Below are 27,510 nucleotides of genomic sequence, written 5' to 3' on the forward strand. Positions count from 1 at the left end.
AAAAAAAAAAAAAGTTAAATGGCCTAAACCTCCTCCAACTGACTCCCTCAAAGACTTCTGCCAGGGACTTCCCTGGCGGTCCAATGGTTAAGACTCCACCCTTCCACTGCAAGGGATGAGGGTTTGATTAAAAAAAAAAAAAAAGACTTGCCAAACACTCCCTAGAGTGGCCTCCTGAATTCTACAACCTTGATATAAGTGTTCCTTTACTTTGTTTTATAGCAAAAAAACAAGCAGTATTTATTAAAAATAAAAACCTGCTTTGTATGACAGAGTAAATAATGTTATATGATTACTGCAATTAGATTGTGGTATACTTTGACATTATTTCATTTCACTATAACCTGTGACTTTTCCTTTAACTTAGCTATCAAGTCCCTGGTCAAATTCACTCACTTTATATCATTTCAGCATCTTTTCTGGGAATTTGAACTGCATTTACGACAACTTTATATTCCAAAGCATAATACATTTTTTAAAATATCTGTTGTTACTTTATTTAATTATTTAATTTTTTTTTTTTTGGGTGGTACTCGGGCCTCTCACTGTTGCGGTCCCTCCCACTGCGGAGCACAGGCTCTGGACGCGCAGGCCCAGCGGCCAAGGCTCATGGACACAGCCGCTCCGCGGCACGTGGGATCTTCCCGGACCGGGGCACGAACCCGTGTCCCCTGCATCAGCAGGCGGACTCTCAACCACTGCGCCACCAGGGAAGCCCTATAATACATATTTTTTTATTGGAGTATAATTACTTTACAATGTTGGGTTAGTTTCTGCTGTACAACAAAGTGAATCAGCTATATGGATACGATATCCCCTCCCTCTTGAGCCTCCCTCTCACCTCCTGCATCCCACCGCTCTAGGTCATCACAGAGCACCGAGCTGAGCTCCCTGTGCTATATACAGCACCTTCCCACTAGCTATTTTACACACAGTAGTGTATATATGTCACTGCTGCTCTCTCAGTTTGTCCCACCCTCCCCTTCCCCACACTCCCATGTCTGCAAGTCCATTCTCTACATCTGTGTCTCTTTTCCAGCCCTGCAAATAGGTTCATCAGTACCATTTTTCTAGATTCCATATATATGCGTTAATATACAGTATTTGTTTTTCTCTTTCTGACTTACTTCACTCCGTATGACTGATTCTAGGTTCATCCACATCACTACAAATGACCCAATTTTGTTACTTTTTATGGCTTAGTAATATTCCATTGTATATATGTACCACATCTTCTTCATCCATTCATCTGTTGATGGACATTTATGTTGTTTGCATGTCCTGACTATTGTAAATAGAGCTGCAGTGAACATTGGGGTACATGTATCTTTTTGAATAATGGTTTTCTCAGGGTATATGCCCAGTAGTGGGATTGCTGGGTCATATGGTAGTTCTGTTTTTAGTTTTTTAAGGAAGGAACCTCCATACTGTTCTCCATAGTGGCTGTATCAATTTACATTCCCACAAACGGTGCCAGAGGGTTCCCTTTTCTCCACACCCTCTCCAGCATTTATTGTTTTCTTTTTAAATTTTTATTTATTTATTTATGGCTGCATTGGGTCTTTGTTGCTGCCTACAGGCTTTCTCTAGTTGGCTCCAGTGGGGGCTACTCTTTGTTGCGGTGCGTGGGCTTCTCATTGAGGTGGCTTCTCTTGTTGCAGAGCATGGGCTCTAGGCACACAGGCTTCAGTAGTTGTGGCACGGGGGCTCAGTAGTGTGGCTCGTGGGCTCTAGAGTGCAGGCTCAGTAGTTGTGACACACGGGCTTAGTTGCTCCGCGGCATGTGGGATCTTCCTGGACCAGGGGCCGAACCCATGTCCCCTGCATTGGCAGGTGAATTCTTAACCACTGCGCCACCAGGGAAGTGCCCTCTCCAGCGTTTATTGTTTGTAGATTTTTTGATGATGGCCATTCTGACCGGTGTGAGGTGATACCTCATCGTGGTTCTGTTTTTTGTTTTTAATTGGGGTATAGTTGTTTTACAATGTTGTGTTAGTTTTTATTGTACAGCGAAGTGGAGTTCCCTATGCTATACAGCAGGTTCTCATTAGTTATCTATTTTATACATATCAGTGCAGCAGTCCCCAACCTTTCTGGCACCAGGGACCGATTTTGTGGAAGACAATTTTTCCACAGGGCAGGGGGGATGGTTCAGGCGGTAATGTGCACAGTGGGGAGCGGCAGATGAAGGTTTGCTCGCTCACCGACTGCTCACCTCCTGCTGTGTGGCCCAGTTCCTAACAGGCTGCAGATCGGTACTGGTCCATGACCCAGGGGTTGGGGACCCCTGTATTAGTGTATAAATGTTAATCCCAATCTCCCAATTCACCACCCCCTTCCCCCCTTGGTGTCCATACATTTGTTCTCTACATCTGTGTCTCTATTTCTGCCTTGCAAACTGGTTCATCTGTACCATTTTTCTACATTCCACATATATGCATTAATATACAATATTTGTTTTTCTCTCTCTGACTTACTTCACTCTGTATGACAGTCTCTAGGTCTGTCCATGTCTCTGCAAATGACCCAATTTCATTCCTTCTTATGGCCGAGTAATATTCCATTGTATGTATGTACCACTTTTTTTTAATCTATTCGTCTTTCGATGGACATTTAGGTTATTTCCATGTCCTGGCTATTGTAAATAGAGCTGCAATGAACATTGGGGTGCATGTGTCTTTTTGAATTTTGGTTTTCTCAGGGTATATGCCCTGAGGGATTGCTGGGTCATATGGTAATTGTTTTTAGATTTTTAAGCACCCTCTATACTGTTCTCCATAGTGGCTGTATCAATTTACATTCCCATCTACAGGGCCAGAGGATTCCCTTTTCTCCACACCCACTCCAGCATTTATTGTTTGTAGACTTACTGATGATGTGAGGTGATACCTAATTGTAGTTTTGTTTTGCATTTTTTTTAATAATCAGTGATGTTGAGCATCTTTTCATGTGCCTCTTGGCCATCTATGTGTCTTCTTTGGAGAAATGTCTATTTAGGTCTTCTGCCCATCTTTCGATTGGGTTGTTTGAGTTTTTGGTATTGAGCTGCATGAGCTGCTTGTATATTTTAGAGATTAATCCTTTGTCGTTTGATTCATTTGCAAATATTTTCGCCCTTTCTGAGAGTTGTCTTTTCATCTTGTTTATGGTTTCCTTTGCTGTGCAAAAGCTTTTAAGTTTAATTAGGTCCCATTTATTTATTTTTGTTTTTATTTTCATTACTCTAGGTGGTGGGTCAAAAAGGATCTTGCTGCAATTTATGTCAAATAGTGTTCTATGTTTTCTTCTTTTTTAAAAAAAATAATTTATTTATTTTTGGCTGTGTTGGGTCTTCACTGCTGCACGCAGGCTTTCTCTAGTTGTAGTGAGCAGGGGCTACTCTTTGCGGTGTTTGGCCTTCTCATTGCAGTGGCTTCTCTTGTTGTGGAGCACGGGCTTTATGCGTGTGGGCTTCAGCAGTTGTGGCTTGTGGGCTCTAGAGCAGAGGCTCTGTAGTTTTGGCACATGGGCTTAGTTTCTCTGCTGCATGTGGGATCTTCCCGGACCAGGGCTCAAACCCGTGTCCCTTGCATTGGCAGGCGGATTCTTAACCACTGTGCCACCAAGGAAGTCCCCATGTTTTCTTCTAAGAGTTTTATCATGTCTGGCCTTATATTTAGGTCTTTTAATCCATTTTGAGTTTATTTTTGTGTATGGTGTTAGGGAGCATTCTAATTTCATTCTTTTACATGTAGCTGTCCAGTTTTCCCAGCACCACTTATTGAAGAGATTGTCTTTTCTCCATTGTATATTCTTGCCTCCTTTTTCATATATTAGGTCACCGTAGATGCTTGGGTTTATCTCTCAGCTTTTCTATCCAGTTCCATTGATCTATATTTCTGTTTTTGTGCCAGTACCATACTGTCTTGATCACTGTAGCTTTGCAGTATAGTCTGAAGTCAGAGAGCCTGATTCCTTCAGCTCCATTTTTCTTTCTCAAGATTGCTTTGGCTATTCAGGGTCTTCTGTGTTTCCATACAAATTGTAAAAATTTTTGTTCTAGTTCTGTGAAAAATGCCATTGGTAATTCGATAGGGATTGCATTGAATCTGTAGATTGCTTTGGGTAGTATAGTCATTTTCACAGTATTGATTCTTCCACTCCAAGAACATGATATATCTCTCCATCTGTTTGTGTCATCTTTGATATTTTTCATCAGTGTCTTACAGTTTTCTGCATACAGGTCCTTTGCCTCATTAGTTAGGTTTATTCCTATGTATTTTATTCTTTTTGTTGCAGTGGTAAATGGGATTGTTTCCTTAATTTCTCTTTCTGTTTTTTTTTGTTGTTAGTGTATAGGAATTCAAGAGATTTCTGTGTATTAATTTTGTATCCTGTGACTTTACTAAATTCATTGATTAGCTGTAGTAGTTTTCTGGTGGCATCTTTAGGATTTTCTGTGTATAGTATCATGTCATCTGCAAACAGTGACAGTTTTACTTCTTCTTTTCCAATTTGGATTCCTTTTATTTCTTCTTCTTCTGATTTCTGTGGCTAGGAGTTCCAAAACTATGTTGAATAATAGCAGTGAGAGTGGACATCCTTGTCCTCTTCCTGATCTTAGATGACTTGCTTTCAGTTTTTTTACCATTGAGAATAATGTTTGCTGTCGGTTTGTCATATATGGCCTTTATTATGTTGAGGTAGGTTCCCTCTATGCCAACTTTCTGGAGTTTTTATCATAAATGCGTGTTGAATTTTGTTGAAAGCTTTTTCTGCATCTTTTGAGATTATCATATGGTTTTTCTCCTTCAATTTGTTAATATGGTGTATCACATTAATTGATTTGCATATATTGAAGAATCCTTACATCCCTGGGATAAATCCCACTTGATCATGGTGTATGATCCTTTTACTGTGTTGTTGGATTCTGTTTGCTAGTATTTTGTTGAGGATTTTTGCATCTGTGTTCATCAGTGATATTGGTCTGTAATTTTCTTTTTTTGTAGTATCTTTGTCTGGTTTTGGTATCAAGGTGATGGTGACCTCATAGAATGAGTTTGGGAGTTTTCCTGTCTGCAGTTTTTTGGAAGAGTTTGAGAAGCATCGGTGTTAGCTCTTCTCTAAATGTTTAACAGACTTCTCCTGTGAAGCCATCTGGCCCTGGGCTTTTGTTTGTTGGAAGTTTTTTTTTTTTTTTTTGTGGTATGTGGGCATCTCACTGTTGTGGCCTCTCCTGTTGCAGAGCACAGGGTCCGGATGCGCAGGCTTAGTGGTCATGGCTCATGGGCCTAGCTGCTCCGCGGCATGTGGGATCTTCCTGGACCGGGGCACGAACCCGTGTCCCCTGCATCGGCAGGTGGACTCTCAACCACTGCGCCACCAGGGAAGCCCCCTGTTGGAAAATTTTTAATTTTTTTTTTGCGGTACGCGGGCCTCTCACTGTCGTGGCCTCTCCCGTTGCGGAGCACAGGCTCCAGACGCGCAGGCTCAGTGGCCATGGCTCACGGGTGCAGCTGCTCCGTGGCATGTGGGATCTTCCCGGACCGGGGCACGAACCCATGTCCCCTGCATCGGCAGGCGGACTCTCAACCACTGCGCCACCAGGGAAGCCCACGTTGGAAGATTTTTAATCACAGTTTCAGTTTCAGTGCTTGCGGTTGGTCTGTTCGTATTTTCTATTTCTTCCTGGTTCAGTCTTGGAAGGTTGTACTTTTCTAAGAATTTGTCCATTTCTTCCATGTTGTCCATTTTATTGGCATATAGTTGCTTCTAGCAGTCTCTTATGATCCTTTGTATTTCTGTGATGTCCATTGTAACTTCTCATTTTTTTTTTTTTTTTTTTTTGCGGTACACGGGCCTCTCACTGCTGTGGCCTCTCCTGTTGCGGAGCACAGGCTCCAGACGCACAGGCTCAGCGGCCATGGCTCATGGGCCCAGCTGCTCCGTGGCATGTGGGATCTTCCTGGACCGGGGCACGAACCCGTGTCCCCTGCATCGGCAGGTGGACTCTCAACCACTGCGCCACCAGGGAAGCCCTGTAACTTCTTTTTCATTTCTAATTTTATTGATTTGAGTCTTCTCCCTTTTTTTCTTGATGATTCTGGCTAATGGTTTATCAACTTAGTTTATCTTCTCAAAGAATGAGCTTTTAGTTTTACTGATCTTTGCCGTTGTTTTCTACATTTCTTTTTCACTTATTTCTGCTCTCATCTTTTTGATTCCTTTCCTGCTATACTAACTGTGTGGGGTTTTTTTGTTTTGTTTTGGGGGTGTTTTTTTTTTTGCTTTGTTTTTTGTTCTTTCTCTAATTGCTTTAGGTGTCAGGTTAGGTTGAGATTTTTCTTGTTTCTTGAGGTAGGATTGAATTGCTATAAACTTCCCTCTTAGAACTGCTTTTGCTGCATCCTGTAGGTTTTGGGTCGTGTGTTTTCGTTGTCATTTGTTTCTAGGTATTTTTCGATTTCCTCTTTGATTTCTTCAGTGATCTCTTGGTTACTTAGTAGCGTATTTCTTAGCCTCTATGTGTTTGTGTTTTTTCACTTTATTTTCCTGTAGTTGATATCTAATCTCATAGTGTTGTGGTTGGAAACAATGCTTGATATTTCAATTTTCTTAAATTTACCAAGGCTTGATTTGTGACCCAAGATGTGATCTATCCTAGAGAATGTTCCGTGTGCACTTGAGAAGAAAATGTATTCTGCTACTTTTGGATATAATGTCCTGAAGATACCAGTTAAGTCCATCTGGTCTAGTGTGTCATTTAAGGCTGTGTTTCCTTATTAATTTTCTGTCTGGATGATCTGCCCATTGGTGTAAGTGGGCTGTTAAAGTCCCCCACTGTTATTGTGTTACTGTTGATTTCCCCTTTTATGGCTGTTAGCATTTCCCTTATGTATTGATGTGCTCCTATGTTGGGTGCATAAATATCTACAATTGTTATGTCTTAATCATTATGTAGTGTCCAAGGCATAATACATTTTAACTGGAGAAAAACACAGGTTTAACTAGTAACTTCAATATAATAACTGCTGAATGACTAAATGTATATGGTAAGATTTCCAAAGCTCTAAAACATGCCCATTCTTTATGCTCTATTCCAGTGGTCCCCAACCTTTCTGGCCTCAGGGACTGGTTTCGTGGAAGACAATTTTTCCACAGACCCTGGGGGGGATGGTTTTGGGATGATTCAAGCACATTACATTTATTGTGCACTGTATTTCTATTATTAATACATTGTAATACATGAAATAATTATACAACTCACCATAATGCAGAATCAGTGGGAGCCCTGAGCTTGTTTTCATTTGCCACTCACTGATACCGTTTTGATATGAGTCTGCAAGCAATTGATTATGGTCTGTGTGCAGTCAAACCTCTCTGCTAATGATAATCTGTATTTGCAGCCACTCCCCAGCACTAGTATCTCCGCCTCAGCTCCACCTCAGATCATCAGGCATTAGATTCTCATAAGGAGCGTGCACACTAGATCCCTCACATGTGCAGTTCACATTAGGGTTTGTGCTGTGAGAATCTAATGCTGCCACACTAGATTCTGACAGGAGGCGGAGCTCAGGAGGTAATGTGAGCGATGGGGAGTGGCTGGAAATACGGATGAAGCTTCGCTCGCTGGCCTGCTCCTCACCTCCTGCTGTGTGGCCTGGTTCCCAACAGGCCATGGACCCATACTGGTCCATGGCCTGGGGGTTGGGGACCCCTGCTCTGTTCAATAAAATTAAAGGGTTATCATATTTTATATGCTCAAGATGTGTTCCCGGGCAATAATGTATTTCCGTCGATATAACAAATTAGTGAATTGATTATTTAAAATAGTAAATTGAACTAAGGAACTAATTTCTTTGGTCTGATGAATTTCTGTAGTCTAATAATTTCAGGTTTGTACCACAATCACCTTTAAAGTGTCATAAGCCCCACACTGAATTCAAATTAGAAAAACATCTAGGAAGATAATTTGGTATGCATTTATGGAATCCTCAGTGGCTTGCCCATGCCTGTTAACATTATCTAGTGAGCAAGGCCCTATACCAGCAATGTGTAGGCTGTGGAGAATTTACATATATGTGTGGATGTCCAGTTGTTAAGGTACTAAGAGCTAGGCTACTGGAGCCAAACACAACACCTACCCAATATATTATCTTTTAAAACACTCTGGATATAATCCACTGACCCCATACCTCCTAATATTCTTTAGCCTAATGGGTGACTATTTTGAGACTCAGGCTTTACACAGGACAGGGATATAAGTAATCCCACTGGTGATCAGACTTTATCTTTCTTTACATAAACTGCTGCCAAGTCAACAAAATCCCATTTTAAAAGATGCCGTTAATGAAAAATTTTACTAGGATTAATCACAAATTTATCTGTTAGGTTAAGATTTCTACACGACAGCCTCCTTAACCATGTCCTAAACACTTGTAGAACAAAATATTTAGCTATCTTCAGTTTGTTATAATTGGTTCTGACTGAATCAAAACATATAAACATATCCCCTTCTTAAAATAGGTAGAGTAGCCCAGATTTTTAAATTTATCCTCATTTTAAAACTAGAAATGCACTATAGTTAGTATAATTAACACAATGGCTATCAGGAAGCTTGTCATTCGTATATCAAGCAATATATTTTACATTCGGCAAACTTAATTTTTATCAAATGTCCTTTAATTTCATAGACAACAATATGATACATATTGTATAAGAAGCACACAATAGTTTTGCAGTACAATTTCAAAGTGTATACAAATTGGAATACAGAGGTTAAACACTGGTGTGCTGACAGCATTTTTGAACTCTGGATAAACTGCATACAAAACTTACAATTCAAATATTAGCCAACCTGGAAACTTTACTTCCTATAATATAAAAATGATACTTTGAGATGCAAAATATTTTTTACTAACAAACTATATAAACATTTAAAATAATCATTAAAAACTCAACTTTAGAATTTATAAAGATTAGCTATAAAAATATATTGGCAGTCACATTTCTTATAAATGTACCATTCACTACATTACAAAATAGTCTCTCACATAAAATTGCCTTAGTAACTGTACTATTTTAGAATCTGATAAACCTTACATTAAACCAATTATAAAATCCTCTTGGAAAACTTTGGTATGCATCTTCAGAAGGTTTTTAAAACACTCTAACATCTCAAGGGCCTGTAAACATTCCATTCTATTAAAGCACAACAGAATAAGTAATGTATATTTAACTGCATACAGAATATAGAATCAAAAAACAATTTATTAAATATTTGTAGAAAATCACCATTCCCAGAGTAACCAAAAAACAAACGATTTAAAAGTATCAAACTTTTAAACAATTCTCTTTCCATTCTGATAAAAAAAATGTTACAAAAATCACCACACTCCATTCATGTACCTTAGATGCCTTTTAGGACAAGGCCTCAAAAATAGTTAACCCAGTCTCAGAAATCCTCTCAAGTTCAATAAACAAACTTTTAAACACCCATTTAAGACCTGATGATAGAGCAAGTATACATAATCAGAACACATAGTTTATATATTTAGTTGTATATTAGCTTTTTTCTATTTGTAATTTAGAATTTATTGGCAGAAGTTGCACACACACACAATTGAAAAAGGTAAATTTTAGGAAACAGTAAGAAATGCAAACCTATAGGGTAAATTGATTTATTTTTAAAAATCTGATTTATCAAATTTCATCTTATCTGCCATTTTTGGAATATGACAACTATTGTTATTTAGAAAATTTGAATTTGTGAAAGTTTATTTCTTGTTTCTTGAGTATGTTTAATTTTTACAGAGTTTCCAGTTGTGCCAGTAACCTCCTTGAGGTCTTTTTCCACTTTATCCTCTGTCACCAGATCTCTTGCATAAGATATTTATCTTTAAGTTGCAAAAGCCTAAATAAAAAGCTTCATTTTTGACCTTTTAATTCATAAAACTCCACTAAAAAAGAAAAGAAATTCCGTCTAATTTTTAGGCAAGTCCACAAAAATATTTTCTTTCTTAAGCATCAAACACTTTTATTAGAATAAAGATCCTTCAAAGTTTTCAACTCTTCTATTAGAGTTTTATTTTGATTTTCCAGGACTGCAACTCGATTTTCCAGACATTTCACATATTCTTTCTTCTTTCTGCGACATTCTCGAGCAGCTTCTCTAAATGTAAGCATTAAAAAAACCAATGTTAGAAAAAAGTTCACATTCCTTAAATGGTAAATGCACTTCAGTAATCTTCCCTGGTCATTTTCCTCATTAAAAAAAATTAAGGTATAATCTATATACAGTGAAACACAATGATCTTCAGTGCAGAATTCAATCAGTTTTGGCAAATGCATATACCTGTATAACCCACCCACTCATCAAGACATACATTTTTATTGCCCCAGAAAGTTCCCTCATGCCCGTTCATCTCCCCAAGCAACTACTGGTTTGATTTTTATCACCATAGATGAAATTTTTCCTATTCTAGAACTTCAGATACCAGAGTCATACAGAATGTACTCTTGTGTCTCATCTCCTTTCACTCAGTATATTTTTGAGGTTTATCTGTGTTACTGTGCAGTGGTTTGCTCCTTTATATTGTTGGGCATATTCCACTGTATGAACATCATTACAATTTGCTGATCCATTCTCTTGGGCTGTTTTCTAGTTTTAGCTGCTATGCATGTTCTTGTGCCAGTCTCTTTGTAAACATATGTCCCATTTCTCTTGGATAAATACCAAGAAATGAAATTTATGGGTCCTCTTATTAACTTTTGGCACATAGACTCTCTAATTTTTATTTATTGAGTTTTAATTACAAACAGTGATTTCATTCTCAGTTTTGTACATGTCCTGTTAGAATATTTCTATGGATTTACATTCAAGATTTCCATACATATAGAAGTAAAAAGTATTACTTTGAGTATTTTTTATACTACGGACTGTAGATATTATCTGCAACTTGCTTTTTTTACACATACTATTTTAATGATGTTTCTATTGATATACTGGTACACAGTTCTTTGCATGTGGACATTTCATTGTTAATTTTCACTTCCCTAACTACTAGTGTGATTGAGCATATTCTCAAAAATTTAACGGTCTTTCAGATCTGCTCTTACATAATTTGCCTATTCATACCCTTTTCCATTCATACATTTTGCCCATTTTACAATTAGAAATTATTTGAAAGATGAACAACCTAAGAACTCTCAGTGCATTATACACAGTAACCCTTTATCTGTTTCTACATTATTTTCTAATCTACCACTTGATTTCTGATATTTTTATTTCTTAATGCAATAAATGCTCTTTTTTAAACTCTTTCTTGGCTTAAATTAAAATGTGATACACTATGTATTTCTCTCTAAATTTTATCTTAAAGATTTTATTGCTTAATTTTCACAGTTAAGTCTTTAATCCATCTGCAATTACTTCTGTATATGGTATAAAATAGGGGTCCAATTTAATTTTCCTCCAGATGTGGAGTTGTGTCAGTATCATTTCAAAAATATATTCAACATTTTTTCAGTTGGGTTGTACTTCTGATTAATTCAGAAGATCTTTATATTTTTTCAAACAAATCTGTTGTTTTTGGTTAGACATGTTGCAAATATCTTCTATAGGTTTGAAGCTTATATTTTCATTCACTTTGTCTTTTGATGAAAAGTTACTCATTTTAATGAGGATTCATCAATTTTTCATGTTAATTATTGTGTGTTTATGTGTGTTGTTTTAAGGAATCTTCCTTATACTTGAAACCATGAGGTTATACATTTTCACCTAAAAGTTTTTAAAATTTCACCTTTCACATATATGTTTTTAATCCATTTAGTATGATTTTTGTGTATGGTGTGAGGAAGAAATCCAATATATTTTTTCACATATAAATAACTATCTTAGCACCATTTATTGGAGTCCCTCCTTCCCCCAATAATCTGCCCTACCAGGGTTTCATGTATTCACAGATCTGTTTCTGAGCTCCCTACTCTATTTCATTGGTGATTTTGTTTATCTCAATGCCAATATAACATGATTTGAATTACCACAGCTTTAAACAAAACTTGATATCTCCTCACCTTATTCTTGTCTGGAATATTTTGGCTGCTCTTGGCCCTTTACTCTTCTACAAATTTTAGTATCAACTTGTCAAGTTCTTCAAACAACCTGTTTGGGTTTTGATTGGAACTGCATTGAATCTATGGATCAATTGGGGGGAAAAATAGTCATCTTTATAATACTGAGTTTCCATATCTATGGACATAGTATATTTCTCCATTTATTTAGATCTTCCTTAATGTCTTTCAAAAACATTTTACAATGTTTTCTGTAAATGTCCTGGACAGCTTTTGTTAGATTTATTCTCACATATTTTATTTATTGATAATATAAATGATATCTTTTAAATAATTATTTACCAAACTCTTTATTGATGATGTGAAGAAATACAGTTGATTTTTTTTTTTGCGGTATGCGGGCCTCTCACTGTTGTGGCCTCTCCTGCCACGGAGCACAGGCTCTGGACGCGCAGGCTCAGCAGCCGTGGCTCACGGGCCCAGCCGCTCCACAGCATGTGGGATCTTCCCAGACTGGGGCATGAACCCGCGTCCCCTGCATCGGCAGGCAGACTCTCAACCACTGCACCACCAGGGAAGCCCTACAGTTGATTTTTGAAAACTGATTTTGTATCTAGTAAACTCATTACTTACAATAATTTTTCTCTAAACTGATTTTATATCTAGTAAACTCATTACTTACAATAATTTTTCTCTAAGTCCATTTGGTTTGTTTTTTTTTTAAATCAAGCAATCGTATAAAAGATAGTAATAGTTTCTATTTTTTTCATTTAAATCCTTGTAATTTCCCCTCCCTTTTCCTGTTTTACTAAACTGGCAAGGGCTTCTGGTACAAATGTTGATTTTCAATTTCAAATAGTTTGCAGACAGATCTTCCTGGATATTCTAAGCAGATGAATATATCTTTGCTAATAATAATAGTTTTATTTTTCCTCTCCAATTTTTATCATTTTTATAGTCTCTTGAGCTTTGATGATTTACAATGACATCCTTTTTTTTAAATACAAAAGACATACTTCTTTCCCTCTCTCCACTCGATTACTAAGACTTCACAAAACTCATTCTGTCGTCTGCTCTTTCTGCTGACTCTTGCTCCTGAAAGGCAGTGTGGGATTCCCTAAGACTTTGGACTCTAAAACTTGGACCCATGAATTTAAACCCTACCTCTATCAGTTACTAAGCAGTGTAACCTTGGTCAAGTAACTTAACTTCTCTAGGCCTCAGTTTCCTCATCTCAAAAAAATGGAAATAATTTTTTGTGACAGTTGCCTAAGGGGTTGGCACATATAATGGAAGCCTAATTCCTTGGGTAGTCTGATTTTTCAACTTGTATTTGTTAGAACTCAATGTATGGGAATTCATTAGAGCCTGTGTTGAAGTTGCTTTCTCCAACTGGGGGCACTAATTTTTAAAATTACAATTCTCAGCTTATGGATGTAGTACTTCTTGGGTCTTGACCTCATGAAAAATAATCTGTGATCCAGTTCTCCAGCCTGCAGAGGCCCCAGGCTCTGTCCCGAGTCCCCTCTGCATACCAAAGCTATACCAATCACAAAGATCTGAATTTATCCCTAGGATATACAGGGGCTGCTTAAGTGCTTATTTAACATCATGGTCCTGGGCTTCTGGTTCGCACATCTAACCTCAATAGATTTCTCTTACTTTCTGCATGCTCATCCAGTCATTTAAAAGGATGGTTTTTATATTTCATCAAGCTTTTATTATGTAGCTGACGTTACATTGTCAGAAAGAGAAGTCACACTCTAGTAATTTTTAACAAGTCTTTTGGGTTTCCTAGGTACACAGTCATATCATCAGCAACAAGATACAATTCTTTTCTAATAATTTACATAACTAACTTCATTTACTTGTATTTGTTGGAACCTCCAAAACAACAGATGGTCCCTGCCTTGTTACCAAGTCATTTACAGTGATGCTTCCTCTTGTTTTTAGTAAAGAAACATTTTATCTTGAAGTAATTAAATGTATCCATCTGGTCCTTTTATGGTAATTTTTATTGCTCTAGAAAATTATCCTTTATTCTAATTTTCTAACTTACTGGAGAGGACCTGAAAATAGAACCTTATTATAATTTTAAAAATTTGTTGTATCTGTGGCTATTTACCCTTTTTTGTTTCTAATATAGTTTACTGGTGTCTTTTCTTTTCCCTTGAACACACTGCAGAAGGCTACCCATCATATTCTTTTTCTCAAAGAACTAGTGATTTTTAATGCCTGATGTATATGTAGTGCATATAGCAATGTTTAAAATACATTTAAAACAAACAAATGTTTCTGGGGGTTAAATGACTACTATATTTCATGATCAAAATTCATTTTTAAGAGCAATTCTGTATCCAGAAGTATATTAGGTATTATGCAGAATCCTACTAATTCTTGCCTATTCTTACTCTGGTCAACAGCAAGCAGCAAATTATTATTTTCACTTAACTTTGTCATCTGAATAAGAACAAAATATATTGTTTGAAAAGTTTTGCTTAACAGTGCTATTCAAAGGACACAATAAAAATAGAAGAACTCTAGGTTATATATTAAATAAAGAAACTATGCAAAGGGACTCACTGATCCACTGGAAATGTACTAGACATAATCTAAAACTCTTAAAATAATGTTGATATAATCCCCTCTCCTTGTTTCTAATATACAATCTCAGTTAATATCTGGTTATATTTTGAGGTTTATAAAAACATTACCCATTCTGATAGTATAATTTTACTACCTACCTATTTTTCATCAACCTTATTTCTCTTTTCAGTTGGGGGTCATCTGTCTTAGTTGTCTGAGATGTAAGGGTTACGGGAGATGTCATCACCACGGTTTGTGGTAGCGAAGTAGCTGAAGGTGTGGTACGGATCTGATATGTCTGCATATCTCCTGATGCAGCTGTGTGGTCAAAAGAATTAGTTAATTTGTAAGTGTCTTTGAAAGTACTTTGTGATGCTTTCCATAGATACTTAAGCAAACTTACTTTGTACAACCACCTGGTTGCTGGGCACAAGTATTTGCTGTCCATCAGAGGTCTGTGCATACTGGAGAATTGTTGTACCTTGTTGAGTACTGCCTGAATTTGTCATGGTTAATGTCTGAAGCCCCTGTACTCCATCTGTGCCTGGACTGGCCAGCTGTAAGGCTCCATTTGGGGCAATGGCAACTTAAACCAAAGAGAGAACATAGCTAATATAAGGCTGTACAACACACTAATGACAAAGGATTGGCAAAAAAAAAAAATTTGCTATTTATTAAAACAGGTTTAAATGCAATTCCACTTGATAACTGTTGACTACTTTGGGTGAGCTATATGTAAAACAAGTAAAACGGCATTTCTTCAGAAAATATTGTATTTCAGATGCACTAATCTTAAATTTAGTCTCAAACTGTACAATAATTGACTGGTCAAAACCCATTTGGGGCTCTATAGAGCATTCCATGCTGTTAATGTTGTCACAGCAATTTTGGGCCATTAGAAGAGGGTACCACCGATGACAAACTTTTAAAGGAAAAATAAGTAGTAGGAAATATTAACATAGTTTGTAATTTTTATTTAAAAGCATTAAAAAGATTGTATTTTAAAGTATTTTTGAATAGATAAGTGTGCCTATGGAAGAAAATTCAAAAAGGATAAAAGGTTACATAATGAAAAAGTAAATCCTCATACTCTTTCTTAGCTCCACTCTCTAGTGGTGACCACTGTTTCTGATTACCCTTATCCTTTCCCTACTACCACACAACAAATATTCCCATATACTTTAATTTATAAAATGACTTTAGAAGTAAAGACATTAAAATTTTTTAGGGGCTTCCCTGGTGGCGCAGTGGTTGAGAGTCTGCCTGCCAATGCAGGGGACACGGGTTTGTTTCCCGGTCTGGGAAGATCCCACATGCCGCGGTGCGGCTGGGCCCGTGAGCCATGGCCGCTGAGCCTGCGCATCCGGAGCCTGTGCTCCGCAACGGGAGAGGCCACAGCAGTGAGAGGCCCGTGTACCACAAAAAAAAAAACAAAACATTTTTTAGATTCAGAGATTCGTTTTAAACTTATACTAGGAATTACTTTCAATCTCCTTCCCTGCAACACACATTACATACATATATAAATATATATATAAAAAGTCCCATTATCCCTATTTATTCCACTGTCCACTCCCCACCCCCCTCCTGAAGTAAACATTATTTTGGTGCACAACCTTCCTAATCTTTTCCTATGCTCACACAGATTGATATATAAATATAGAAATAGGTTTATTTACACACATTATAGATACACATCTTTTGATGTTAAATATATATGTTAATACAGAATATTTTCATTTTTGCAACATATCTTCCTGTACTTGCTTAACAAATGTATATTTACCTGGTTGAATTTACTTCTTTGAAGAACTCAACTGTACTGTTCAATACAGTAGCCATGAGCCATGCGTGGCTATTTAAGTTAACTAAAATTAAAATAAAAAATTCAGTTCCTCAGTCTCACCAGCCACATGTCACGTGCTCAGTATTCAGATAGTTTAGCAGCTACTGTACTAGACAATGCAAATACAGAACGTTTGCATCATCAAGTTCTACTGGATCATGCTGCCCTAAATATGACTTGTACTGTACTTACTTCAGTTGTAACATATGAAATATTAGCCCAAGTTTCTTTGTAGTTTTCATAATTCTAATTTTTAATGGGTTTAGAATAATAAACCATTTAATATATCATAACTTTTAACTTGCTAATATGCTGCCTTAAAAAAATTTTTTTGGAAATAGCAATACATGTATATGATTAAAAAAAAAAATTCAGTTTTGTTTAAAATGAAAAGTGAACCTCCCAGTTGCCTCTGATCTCTGCTCCTAAGTTTCCTTCCTTGCAACTGCTATTCCCAGTTTCTTATGTGTCCTCACAGAAATATTCTACATATATTCTTAAAATCATATATTCATAACACATTTTAATGAAAGCCTACATGCGCCAGGCCCTGTATGCCAGGGTCATAGTTGTGAACTTACATTCCTTGAGAACAGATCATAAATAAGCTAATCTATAATTATATACATTCTGTAATTAAGCTACTATATTTTATGGCATTTATACGTAATTATAAAAAGTGAGGATGTAAGGCATGTGAGGATCTGATGAAGAATGCGCAGGTAGTAGGGATGACACCTCCAAAGATCCTGAGGTAGAAACAAGCTTCATGTGTTAAGGAACAGCAAGAAAGTCTGTGTGGCCAGAATGGCATCAAGTGGTAGGAGATGAGATCAGAGTGGCAGGCAAAGCCAGATCCTGAATGTAATGCTTTGTGGGACCTATTCTAAAGTCACTGGAAGATTCTGAGCAAGAATGGTGTGATCTAATTGACATTTTAAATAAACTGCTTTGGCTGAGATATGGAAAAGTATTAGAGCAAGAATGGAAGCAAGATGACCAATCGGATACTGCAGTAATTCAGATGAGAGTGTAGACTGAGGTGGTGGAGAGGATGACTGGAGATGGTGACAGGTGGTCAGATGGGACGCCAATAAAACTTGAAGAACAGGGGTTAGGAGAGGAGGGAGAGATTATCTACAAACGGACACAGCACAAGTGAATTTCTTGGGGTGATGGAGTGTCTTGATTGTGGTGGTGCTTAAGACAGCTCCATGCATTTGTCAAAACTCACAGACTTATACCCTAAAGTAAGTATATCATTTACAAGCCGTGTATCACTTACAAGCTGTATGATTTCAGGGAAATTATCTGACTCTCTAAGCCTCGGTTCCCTCATAAATTGATAACTGCCCACCTCACAACAAAGTTGTAAGGAATAAATGAGATAATACTGAAAAAGAACTTTGCATTATTTCTGGCTCAAAATGTTATCCTTTAATAATCATCACTATAAAGTATGACAGTTTACACACCACTTCTTCAAACAGAAAGGTTAGTTTTTGTGTGTCTATCGGGTGGGAAATTTATTCCTATACGTACTGTACTGTCCGGTGCTAGTCTGATAGATGGGAGTTGGAACAGACATAGAAGTGACAGCAGAAACTCCAGGATTTTCTCCGTCTCCTTTTCTGCCCCGTGTATCTTCAGAAGATAGGTCTTTCAAAATTTTTCTGTGAAAAATAGAACTCTATTATTACTGTTGGTGATGAGGACAGCTTTACAAAGAAATTACTAAACCTTTTAAATCTCAGTAATCTGGTAGACACCTAAACTCTTATGTCAAGGAATCCTTTGTTTAGCACATACCGTATTTTAGCACAAACTAGACTTTGTTTATTAGCAGGCTGGTTATATTTTAGTTTATGACGACATGAAAAGAGACACTGAGCAAATACCCATACAGAGTGCCTTTCAATATACAAGGCCCTTGTAGAGGTATAAAATGTCTCCTTCCCCTACAGGAGAGATGGCTCCATTGTGAGGTATTTCATTAATTAACAAACTACTATTCATTTTCTAAATAGTGTCAGTGACCTTTATTAAAAAGATTAAATTTTGGACTTCCCTGGCGGGTCCAGTAGTTCCAGTAGAACAATCCGCGCTTCCACTACAGAGGGCACAGTTCGATCCCTGGTTGGGGAACTAAGATCCTGCATGCCACGTGGTGTGGCCAAAAAATTAAAATGAAAATAAAAAAAAAAATACTACTATAAAGACTGGTGGTTGTCAAGGGGGAGTGAGGTGGGAGAGGGATGGATTGGGAGTTTGGGGTTAGCAGATGCAAACTGGTATATATGGAATGGATAAACAACAAGGTCCTACTGTATAGCACAGGAAACTATATTCAATATCCTGTGATAGACCATAATGGAAAAGAATATGAAAAAGAAGGTATATATGTATGTATAACTGGGGGGAAAACCCCATTTTCCTAACTTTGATGGAAAGTACAAAAAAAAACTACTATAAAAATGCAGTTATCAGTGATAAATAAAATTGCTTATTTTAATGAGAAGTACATTTGATTCCACAGGCATCCCTCAGACTTGGTTAAAAAAAAAAAGGGACTCATGGCAAGAATAAGGGGATGGAAAAAGATGCCTTGCTGAAAAGAAAGGTCTTCCAAAACACAGCTGGGGATGGAGGGAGCATAATTTTGTTTCTGGGGAAAAAAAGAAAAGGAAAAAAATGTTTACTCAAGAATTCTGTGTTTATTGTAGAAAAATCAGAAAACCTAAACTACTTGTGTGGAAACAATAATAAAAAAGAATCACAAAGGAAAAAAAAAACCCCTCAGCATTAAAAGGGATCTTTCATGTTATCTATGCTAACCCTCCAGCCAGTGGAGGAATTCTCTAGCATTGCTAACAGCCTCTACTTCCAGGAATAATTCATCTACAACTTCCAAAAAGCAAACTATTCAATTTTTGGATGGTTAGAGCTCATCCTTACTTAGACTCAAAGCTAATTCCACCCAATGAAGCTAGAGAAAGTTAAGCTTTACCCTAATTGGTTTGGCCAAAAAGTTCATTCGGGTTTTTCCATAACATCTCACAGGAAAACCCGAATGAACTTTTTGGCCGACCCAATATATCCATGTCCTTCTTTGCAATATTTGACAACTGCTACAGGTCTTCTTTATTGGAGGCCAAATAATTTTAGATCCTTCAGCTGTTCTCTTACCACACATTGAAGATCCTTCTCCAGCTTGGTCTCTTTACTCTAGACAGTCTTCCCACAAAGACCTGCAAGTGTAGACTGTACTAACAGAAGTCCCACACAGAGAGCAAGAGAGGTGGCAGTCCTATAGGACTCTGTGTTAGCCATCTGTAGAATTGTCACAGTGGTTCCTAAACCTGCTTATGTACCAGAATCAGCTGGAGAGGTTTACTGAATTCAGATTCCCAACTGGTAACCCTAATGATCGAGTGGACAGAGCTCCAGAATCCATTTAACAAGCTGCCTGCATGGTCTTAAGCAGCAGCCTCGCATGAGACTGTGGAACGCTGTGGCCATTTCTTTTTCAATTTTAAGTTACGAAACATTTTGAGCATAAAGAGAAGTACAGAAAATAAAACACCAATGTACCATGTACCAAGAACCATTAGATGGTATTTTGCCATGTTTGCTTTAGATATCTCATTTTTAATAGGAATTAACTTACAGATACACCAAAATGTCACTACCAATTCCTTTCCCTGCTCTTCTCCCCCCTTAAAGAGTACCATTATCTAAATTGTTGTTTACCATTCCCATATATATTACTTTATTTTTACTATATTTTGAGATATTATTTGCCACTGTTTTGCATTCTTCCTCATCCTCCTGCCTCATTCTTGGAGAACCTTAGTCTTTTGGACTTCTCTTTATCTGTATTCTTTCTAATGAGCTCATCTGTCCCATAAGCTTGAATACCTTGTGTATACTGATGACCCCTCAAATGATATTTCCTCAACTTCTCTCCTTAACTCGAAACTCCTATATCCAATTGTGTATTGAATACTTCCACTCAATAGCACCTCAAACTTAATACATCCAAATCTAATGTCAGATATCCTTCCACCGCTTGCAGTCTTACCCACGTCAGTAAATATCGACTGTTTTTCAAAAATTTTGGAGTCATTCTCTCTTTCTCACAACCTTTATCCAATTCATAAACAAATCCCATTGTCTCTATCTTGAAAATATATCCAGAATCTTACCCACCCTCATCACCTCCACTGCTACACCCCAGTCCATGCCACCGCCCTCTTGACTGAATAGTAGTAGCCTCTAACAGGTCCTCCTTTAGTCTACCCTTCTCTTGCTACATTCCATTCTCCACACCAATCATCAACAACCAGTCATCTTTTTAAAATGTCAGTCAGATCAAGTCACTCATCTGCAGTGGCTCCCTATCAGAATAAATGACACAGTCTACAAGGCCATAACTTGTCCCTGTGACCTCCCCAACCTCATCTCTGACCACTCTCCCCTTTATAGTCACCATTCCCCCCATCTTGCTACCGGATTATCAATTTTACTAATTCTTTTTCCCCCAAAGAACCACCTTTCAGTTATATTATCTCTATTAGTTTTCTCTTTTCAAGTTCATTGACTTCTGCTCTATTTTTCTCCCCTGGCCGTGCCATGCATCTTGCAGGATCTTAGTTCCCCTGCCAGGGATCAAACCCGGGCCCCTGGCAATGGAAGTGCAGAGTCCTAACCACTGGACCACCAGGGAATTCCCTGATTTCTGCGCTTAATCTCTATAATTTCATTTCTCCTGCTTGCTTTGACCTTATTTTGTTTTTCCCCTAGTTTCTTAAAGTGGAAACTTGTTGATTTGAGACTTTCCTTCTTTTATAAGTTTTTATTTAATAAGGTAAATTTTCCTCTAATTATTTCCCACTGGTTACAGCTCCAGATTTTGAAATTTTCATTTTTCATTAAGTTCACAGTGCTTTCTAATTTCCCTTAAGATTTTCTGTTTGGTCCATGGATTATTTCTAAGTGTGTTAATTTCTGTATGTTTGGAGATTTTCCTGTTATCTTTCTTTTACTGGCTTCTAGTCTAATTCAAATATAAAAGAACTTTGCACAATTTCAATTCTTCTAAATTTGTTAAGGTTTGTTATGATCCAGGATGTGGTGTTTCTTGGTGAATGTTCTTTGTGCACGTGGGTAAAGTGTTCTAAAAATGTCAATTAGATACGACTGATTGATTGCATTGTTCAGTTGTTCTATAATCTTGCTGAATTTCTGGCTACAAGTTCTGTCGGATACTGAGGTAGGTGTACTCAAATTTTCAGCTATAACTGTGGATTTATTTTGCTTTCCAGTTCTGTAAGTTTTTGATACATGTATTATGAAGCTCTGTTGTTAGATGCGTACCTGTTTAGGATTGTTATGTCTTCTTGGTGAACTGACTCCCTCTATCTCTGATAATCTTCTTTGCTCTTAAGTCTTATTTTGTTTGCTTTCTTTTCCTTTTCTTTTCTTTTTTTTTTTTCAGCACACGCGCTTCTCACTGTTGTGGCCTCTCCCGTTGTGGAGCACAGGCTCCAGACGCGCAGGCCCAGCGGCCATGGCTCACCAGCCTAGCCGCTCCGCGGCATGTGGGATCTTCCCGGACCGGGGCACGAACCTGTGTCTCCTGCATCTGCAGGCGGACTCTCAACCACTGCGCCACCAGGGAAGCCCTTAAGTCTTATTTTGTATGATATTAATATAGCCAATTTTCTTTTGATTATGTTTTTATTTCTCTTGCTTATATATATAGCAATAGTAGTAATGGCTTATAAGGTATGTATGTTCAGTATTTTGAAGAACTGCCAGATTGTTTCCACAGCCACTGCCCCCCTTACCAACACCTGTTATGGGTTTTTTGTTTGTTTTTTAGGCATCCTACTAGGTTTGAAGTCATATCTCATTATTTTGATTTGCATTAACCTAATGACAAATGATGTCGATCAGTTTTTCACATACTTATTGACCATTTGTATATCTTCTTTGGAGAAATGTTTATTCAAATCTTTTCTTCATTGTTTAACTGGGTTATTTGTCTTAACAATATTTAGTCTTCCAACTGATGAACATGTGATGTCTTTTTGTTTAGATTTTTAAAAAATGTCTCTCAACAAGGTTTTGTAGTTTTCAATACACAAGTATTATACTTCTGTTTTATATGATTTGAATTTATAAATTTAATTTCAAGTATTAAAGTATTTTATGTTATTTTAAGTAGGACTGTTTTCTTAATTTTATTTTTGGATTGTTTATTGCTAGTGTGTAGAAAACCAGTTGATTTTGTATCCCACAACCCTGCTGAACTTATTTATTAGTTCTATTTTAGTGGATCCTTTGGGATTTTCTATATATGAGATCATTGTTATCTGCAAACTTTTATTTCTTCTTTTCCAATATGCCTTTCGTTTCATTTTCTTACCTGATTTCCTGAGTAAAACGTTAAGTAAAAATAGTGAGAGCAGACATCCACAGCCTTGTCTTGTGCCTGACCTTAGGGGGGAAAACATTCAGTCTTCCACCATTAAATATGATGTTAGCTCTGGGCTTTTGTAGATGGACTTTATCAGGCTGAGGAAACTCCCATCAATTTGTTTGATGAGAATTTTTATCATTAAAGGGTACTGGATTTCATCAAATGCTTTTTTGTGTCTCTGTTCAGATGACTATAAGTTTTTTGTTTTTATTCTATAAATACGATGTATTACATTAATTGATTTTCAGATGTTAAACCAATTTTGCACTCTAGGATAAATCTTACTCAATTATGGTGTATAATACCATCTATATGTTGTTGTACTTGGTTTACTAATATTTTCTTGAGGATTTTTGTGTCTATTTATAATCTGTCTTTTAGTGAGTTTAAGTCATGCTGTCTTAATATAACTACTGATATTGGTTGATCTACCATTTTATTATTTGCTATCTTTTAAAAAAATTCTGCATTCTTTTGGGTTAAGATTTTTCAAAACTCTAATATATCTATTGTGTATTTGACTAAATCTCTTTGTAGTTTCTTTAGTAGTTGTTCTAGGTGTTACAGTATAGATGCCTAGTCTACTTATAGTCACTATTTTATCCCTTCAAGTGAACCTTAGAAACTTTACCACCACATTAAATCTCTTTATCCTCCCCCATTTATGTTGTAGTTGTCTTACATATTAAAACTGCCTACACTGGAAACCCCATCAGACAGTGTCATTTTTTTCAACCATCAAACATATTTTAAAGAATTTAATAGGAGAGTAGTCCATTATATTTGCCCAGATCTTGCTGTTGCCTTTATTCATTCCTAACCTTCCAAGTTTCTTTTGGTCTTAACTTTCTTAGCAGTTATTTTAGAGCAAGTCTGCTGTCAATGATTTCTCTTAGTTTTCCTTTATCTGAGAATACTTAGTTCACCTCCATTTCTGAGGTTATTTTCACTAGATAGAGAATTCTGGATTAACAGTTTTCTTTAGCACTTTAAAAATGCTATTTCATTTCTTCTAGCTTGCACAGTTTTTGATGAGAAATCTATAATCATTCACATCATGCCCTTATAAGTAGTGTCATTTTTCTCTGGCTGCTCACAATATTTATGCATTTTTCAGCAGTTTGATTATGATATATGTCTGGGCAGGGATTTCTTTGCATTTTATCTATTTTAAGATTTGCTAATCTTTTTCAATTTGTAGGTTTCACCGAATTTGGGAACATTTCAGCTATTATTTCTACAAGTATTTTTTCTGCAACATTTTTCTGTTCTGTAACTCAAATGACACAGTTTAGATCTTTGGATATTGTCTCACAAGTCCCTGAGAACTAGTTAATTTTTCCAATCTCTATTCTTCAGATTGGATAATCTCCAATGAACTATCTTTGAAGTTGACTAACTCTTTATCTCTGTTCTCCTATTGAATCCGTCCAGTGAGGTTTTGTTTCTGTTAGTGTATTCAGCTCTTAAATTTCTATTTTGTTCTCTTTATATCTTCTGTATTTTGCTAAGAGTTCCTATCTTTCCATTCATTTCAAGAGAATTCACCCTTACTTGTTAGTTAGAACATTTCAGTAATAGCTCTTTTAAAGTTTTTGTCATATAATTCCAACATCTGGGTCATGTAGGAGATGGCATTTGCTTATAATCTTTTCCCTTACAAGTTAAGATTCTTCCAAGTTCTTTGTATGCCATGTAATGGTAGACATTTTCAATATTATATTAGACTCCTGTTTAAATCCTATGGAGAATTCTTGATATTCTTGTTTTAGCAGGCTATCAGCCTGGTTGTGTCCAAGCTGCAAGTTCTGACCAGCCTTCTGTGGGTCGTGGTTCCATCAATTTAGTTTTCAAAGACTATGCAGTGCTATTCAGATTTGGTCCACGTGTGTACCATGTTTGGAACTTGAGCTATGATCTGTCCTATGTATAGTTCAGTTCTCAAAGTCTGTATATGCTAGGAAAGTCCATTTTTATTCCTATTTGCTAAAAATTTGAGTGGGTGCTGAATTTTATCAAATACTTTTCTGCATTTATTGAGTTCATTGTATATTGTTTCTGCTGATTCTCACTTATAATGGTTTATTTCTTTGTATGCTTGATGATTTGTGACTGTAAATTCATATTTGGTTGATCCTATCTTTGGTAATTCGGAAAGCTTAACTTGGGGAAACTTTGTTTCAGGTGCTCTAGCCTGCTGTAGGGATCTCAGCTTAACACAAAAATCTCAGGTTCGTAGTCCCTTCCTGCAGTAGACCTAAAGTAATGGGTGTACCTTGGTCTTCATGCTTGCTTCTGCTTCCCATTCTAGTTTCAGCTCATGTATTTGTATGTATATGGTTTTATGTTTATTAGAGTAGGCTGATAAGACATTTCTGTTATTTCCTATAAATGCACAATTCATTAACAAGTATTTATCTAGGAGCTAAATAACTGTTTTGTGCCAAAAGAGCCCCACTATTTGGAAATTAAACTTTTTATCTGTATTCTTTTGCCAGTTACCTCTAACAGTCTAAGGTAAGTCTAAAGGTAGTCGATGTAAGACTCTAGTAGACCATTCCTGTCTTATATATTTCTGCCTGATATATTTCTTTCCATTTGTTTTTAAACTACCCAAATTAATCAATCATTATTAGTATTATTCTAAAAAGTCAATGGTAACTTAATGAATGTCTTGGTTCACCATTCTTTCTTATATTCACGTTCCTTTTGTTTGGTTTCATTTTCTTCTTCCTGACATGTACCCTTTAGTAATTTCTTAAATCAGTTTGAAATGATTTTAACTTCACCATTATTTATGAGTGATTGTTCAGGTGGGTATATAATTCCAAGGCCAACTGTTACTTTCTCTTGGCATTTAAAGATTTTAGTCCATTGTCTTCTAATATTACCATTCAAAAATCTGTTGTCAGCCTAATGGTCACTCCTTTCTAGGTAATTTGTCTTTTCTCTGTGGAAGCTTTTAAGATCTTATTTTTATCTTTGGTGCCCTCCAATTTTGCTTCATAAGATATATCTAGATGTAGGTTTAGATTAACTTACATGGTTGGAACCTTGCTTTCTAAGGCTGAGAAATTCATAATGGATTACTTTTTTTTTTGGCCACACCACGTGGTATGTGGGATCTTAGTTTCCTGACCAGGGATCGAACCCATGCTCCCTGCAGTGGAAGCACGGAGTTTTAACCACTGGACAGCCAGATAAGTCCCTGGATTATTTTTTTATAGTTTCAAATTGAACTCATTTTAGTAGGCTTATTTTTCACTCCCCCAAAAATTCACAGACAAAATTTTTTGTGTATTCAGTAGAGTCCCAATTCCTTAACATGGTAACAAGGTTCTAAGTAATGTGGCTCCTGTTTACCTTTTCTTGCTAAACCACCCCTTCTTCCTTGTACCTTAAAATTGCCAATTCCCAGAACAGGCCAACCTCTTTGATATCATACAATCTACCTTTCATTACACACTGTTCCCTCAGCCTAAGAAGCTCTCTTCCTGCCTTACAAAACCCCTCCCTGCTCCCAGAATTTATCAGATTGATGATGAACTAAATTACATCTTTTTTTTTTTTTTTTGCGGTACGCGGGCCTCTCACTGTTGTGGCCTCTCCCGTTGCGGAGCACAGGCTCTGGACGCGCAGGCTCAGCAGCCAGGGCTCACGGGCCCAGCCGCTCGGCGGCATGTGGGATCTTCCCAGACCGGGGCATGAACCTGTGTCCCCTGCATCGGCAGGCGGACTCTCAACCACTGCGCCACCAGGGAAGCCCTAAATTACATCTTTCATGAAGTCTTTCCTACTTCTTCCGTCAGGCAGGAATGAATACACCCTATAAAAAGTTCTCTCGTAACATCGAAAACCTTACTGCATTTGTCTATGTGTTTCAAAAGAGCATTTCATCCTTTTCTGTCTCCCTTTCCTCCTACCATCTAGTCATCAGGTTTGGTCAGTTCTACCACAGAAGTGTCTCAGATCCAGCCATGCCAAAGATACCACACTACCTATATGAAATCACCCAGATTATTTCAAAAGCTTTCTGTCAGTTAGTTGTACTACTTCAGCTTTCTCTTCATTCAACAAGTAATTATTAAGCATCTACTCTCATCTGGTCATTCTGCTAGGCCCTGAGGTGACAAAAAAATAATAAAGCACTGGCCATGCCCATAAATAAACTGGAATTCCAGTAGCATGAGGTAAGTACTATAATAGGGGTTAGTAAAAAGATGCCACAGAAGAAAGACCTAACCTGGTCTTGGGAGGCTGAAGAAAAAGTAAACAGAGAAGGTTTCCAGGAGGAAATGAGGGCTAAAGTATGTGCAGAATGTAGAAGAATGTGTTTTACACACACAAGGGAAAAACAAAGGCTCAGAGCTAGGAAGCTAAGAAAGGGAACACAAAGTAGTTTAATTCTTTCATATTACTATTAAAGTTAGTAAATATGGATATCTAATACTTTGCCAGAAGATGAGTCTAAATTCCTCTTCAGCACAGCAACTTGGGCCCTTCAAAATCTTGCCCTGTCTCTCTTAACACTTCCCTTCCTATA

The 27,510-nt window shown here is 37.0% G+C and overlaps 1 protein-coding gene across 8 annotated transcripts in view; it reads right to left on the bottom strand.

The window, feature by feature from the left end:
- Positions 1-8,659: 8,659 nt before the first annotated feature.
- ATF1 (activating transcription factor 1) overlaps positions 8,660-27,510 on the bottom strand; it is a 54,293-nt gene continuing 35,442 nt past the window's right edge. For 5 of the 8 annotated variants that reach the window (XM_079936766.1, XM_079936763.1, XM_079936767.1 and 2 more), the window contains 4 exons: positions 18,026-18,156; positions 15,041-15,223; positions 14,796-14,955; positions 8,660-10,150 (listed from right to left, as the gene is read on the bottom strand). In XM_079936766.1, the coding sequence (XP_079792892.1) occupies positions 10,006-10,150; positions 14,796-14,955; positions 15,041-15,223; positions 18,026-18,156 (619 nt within the window). In that variant the 3' untranslated portion in view covers positions 8,660-10,005. Of the gene's footprint in view, positions 10,151-12,054; positions 12,175-14,795; positions 14,956-15,040; positions 15,224-18,025; positions 18,157-19,669; positions 19,732-27,510 lie in introns of all 8 variants that reach the window. The other 3 variants (XM_079936768.1, XR_013830486.1, XM_079936765.1) reach the window with 3 other exon arrangements.

This window comes from Stenella coeruleoalba (genome assembly GCF_951394435.1).
Source record: "Stenella coeruleoalba genome assembly, chromosome: 11".
NCBI lineage: Eukaryota > Metazoa > Chordata > Mammalia > Artiodactyla > Delphinidae > Stenella > Stenella coeruleoalba.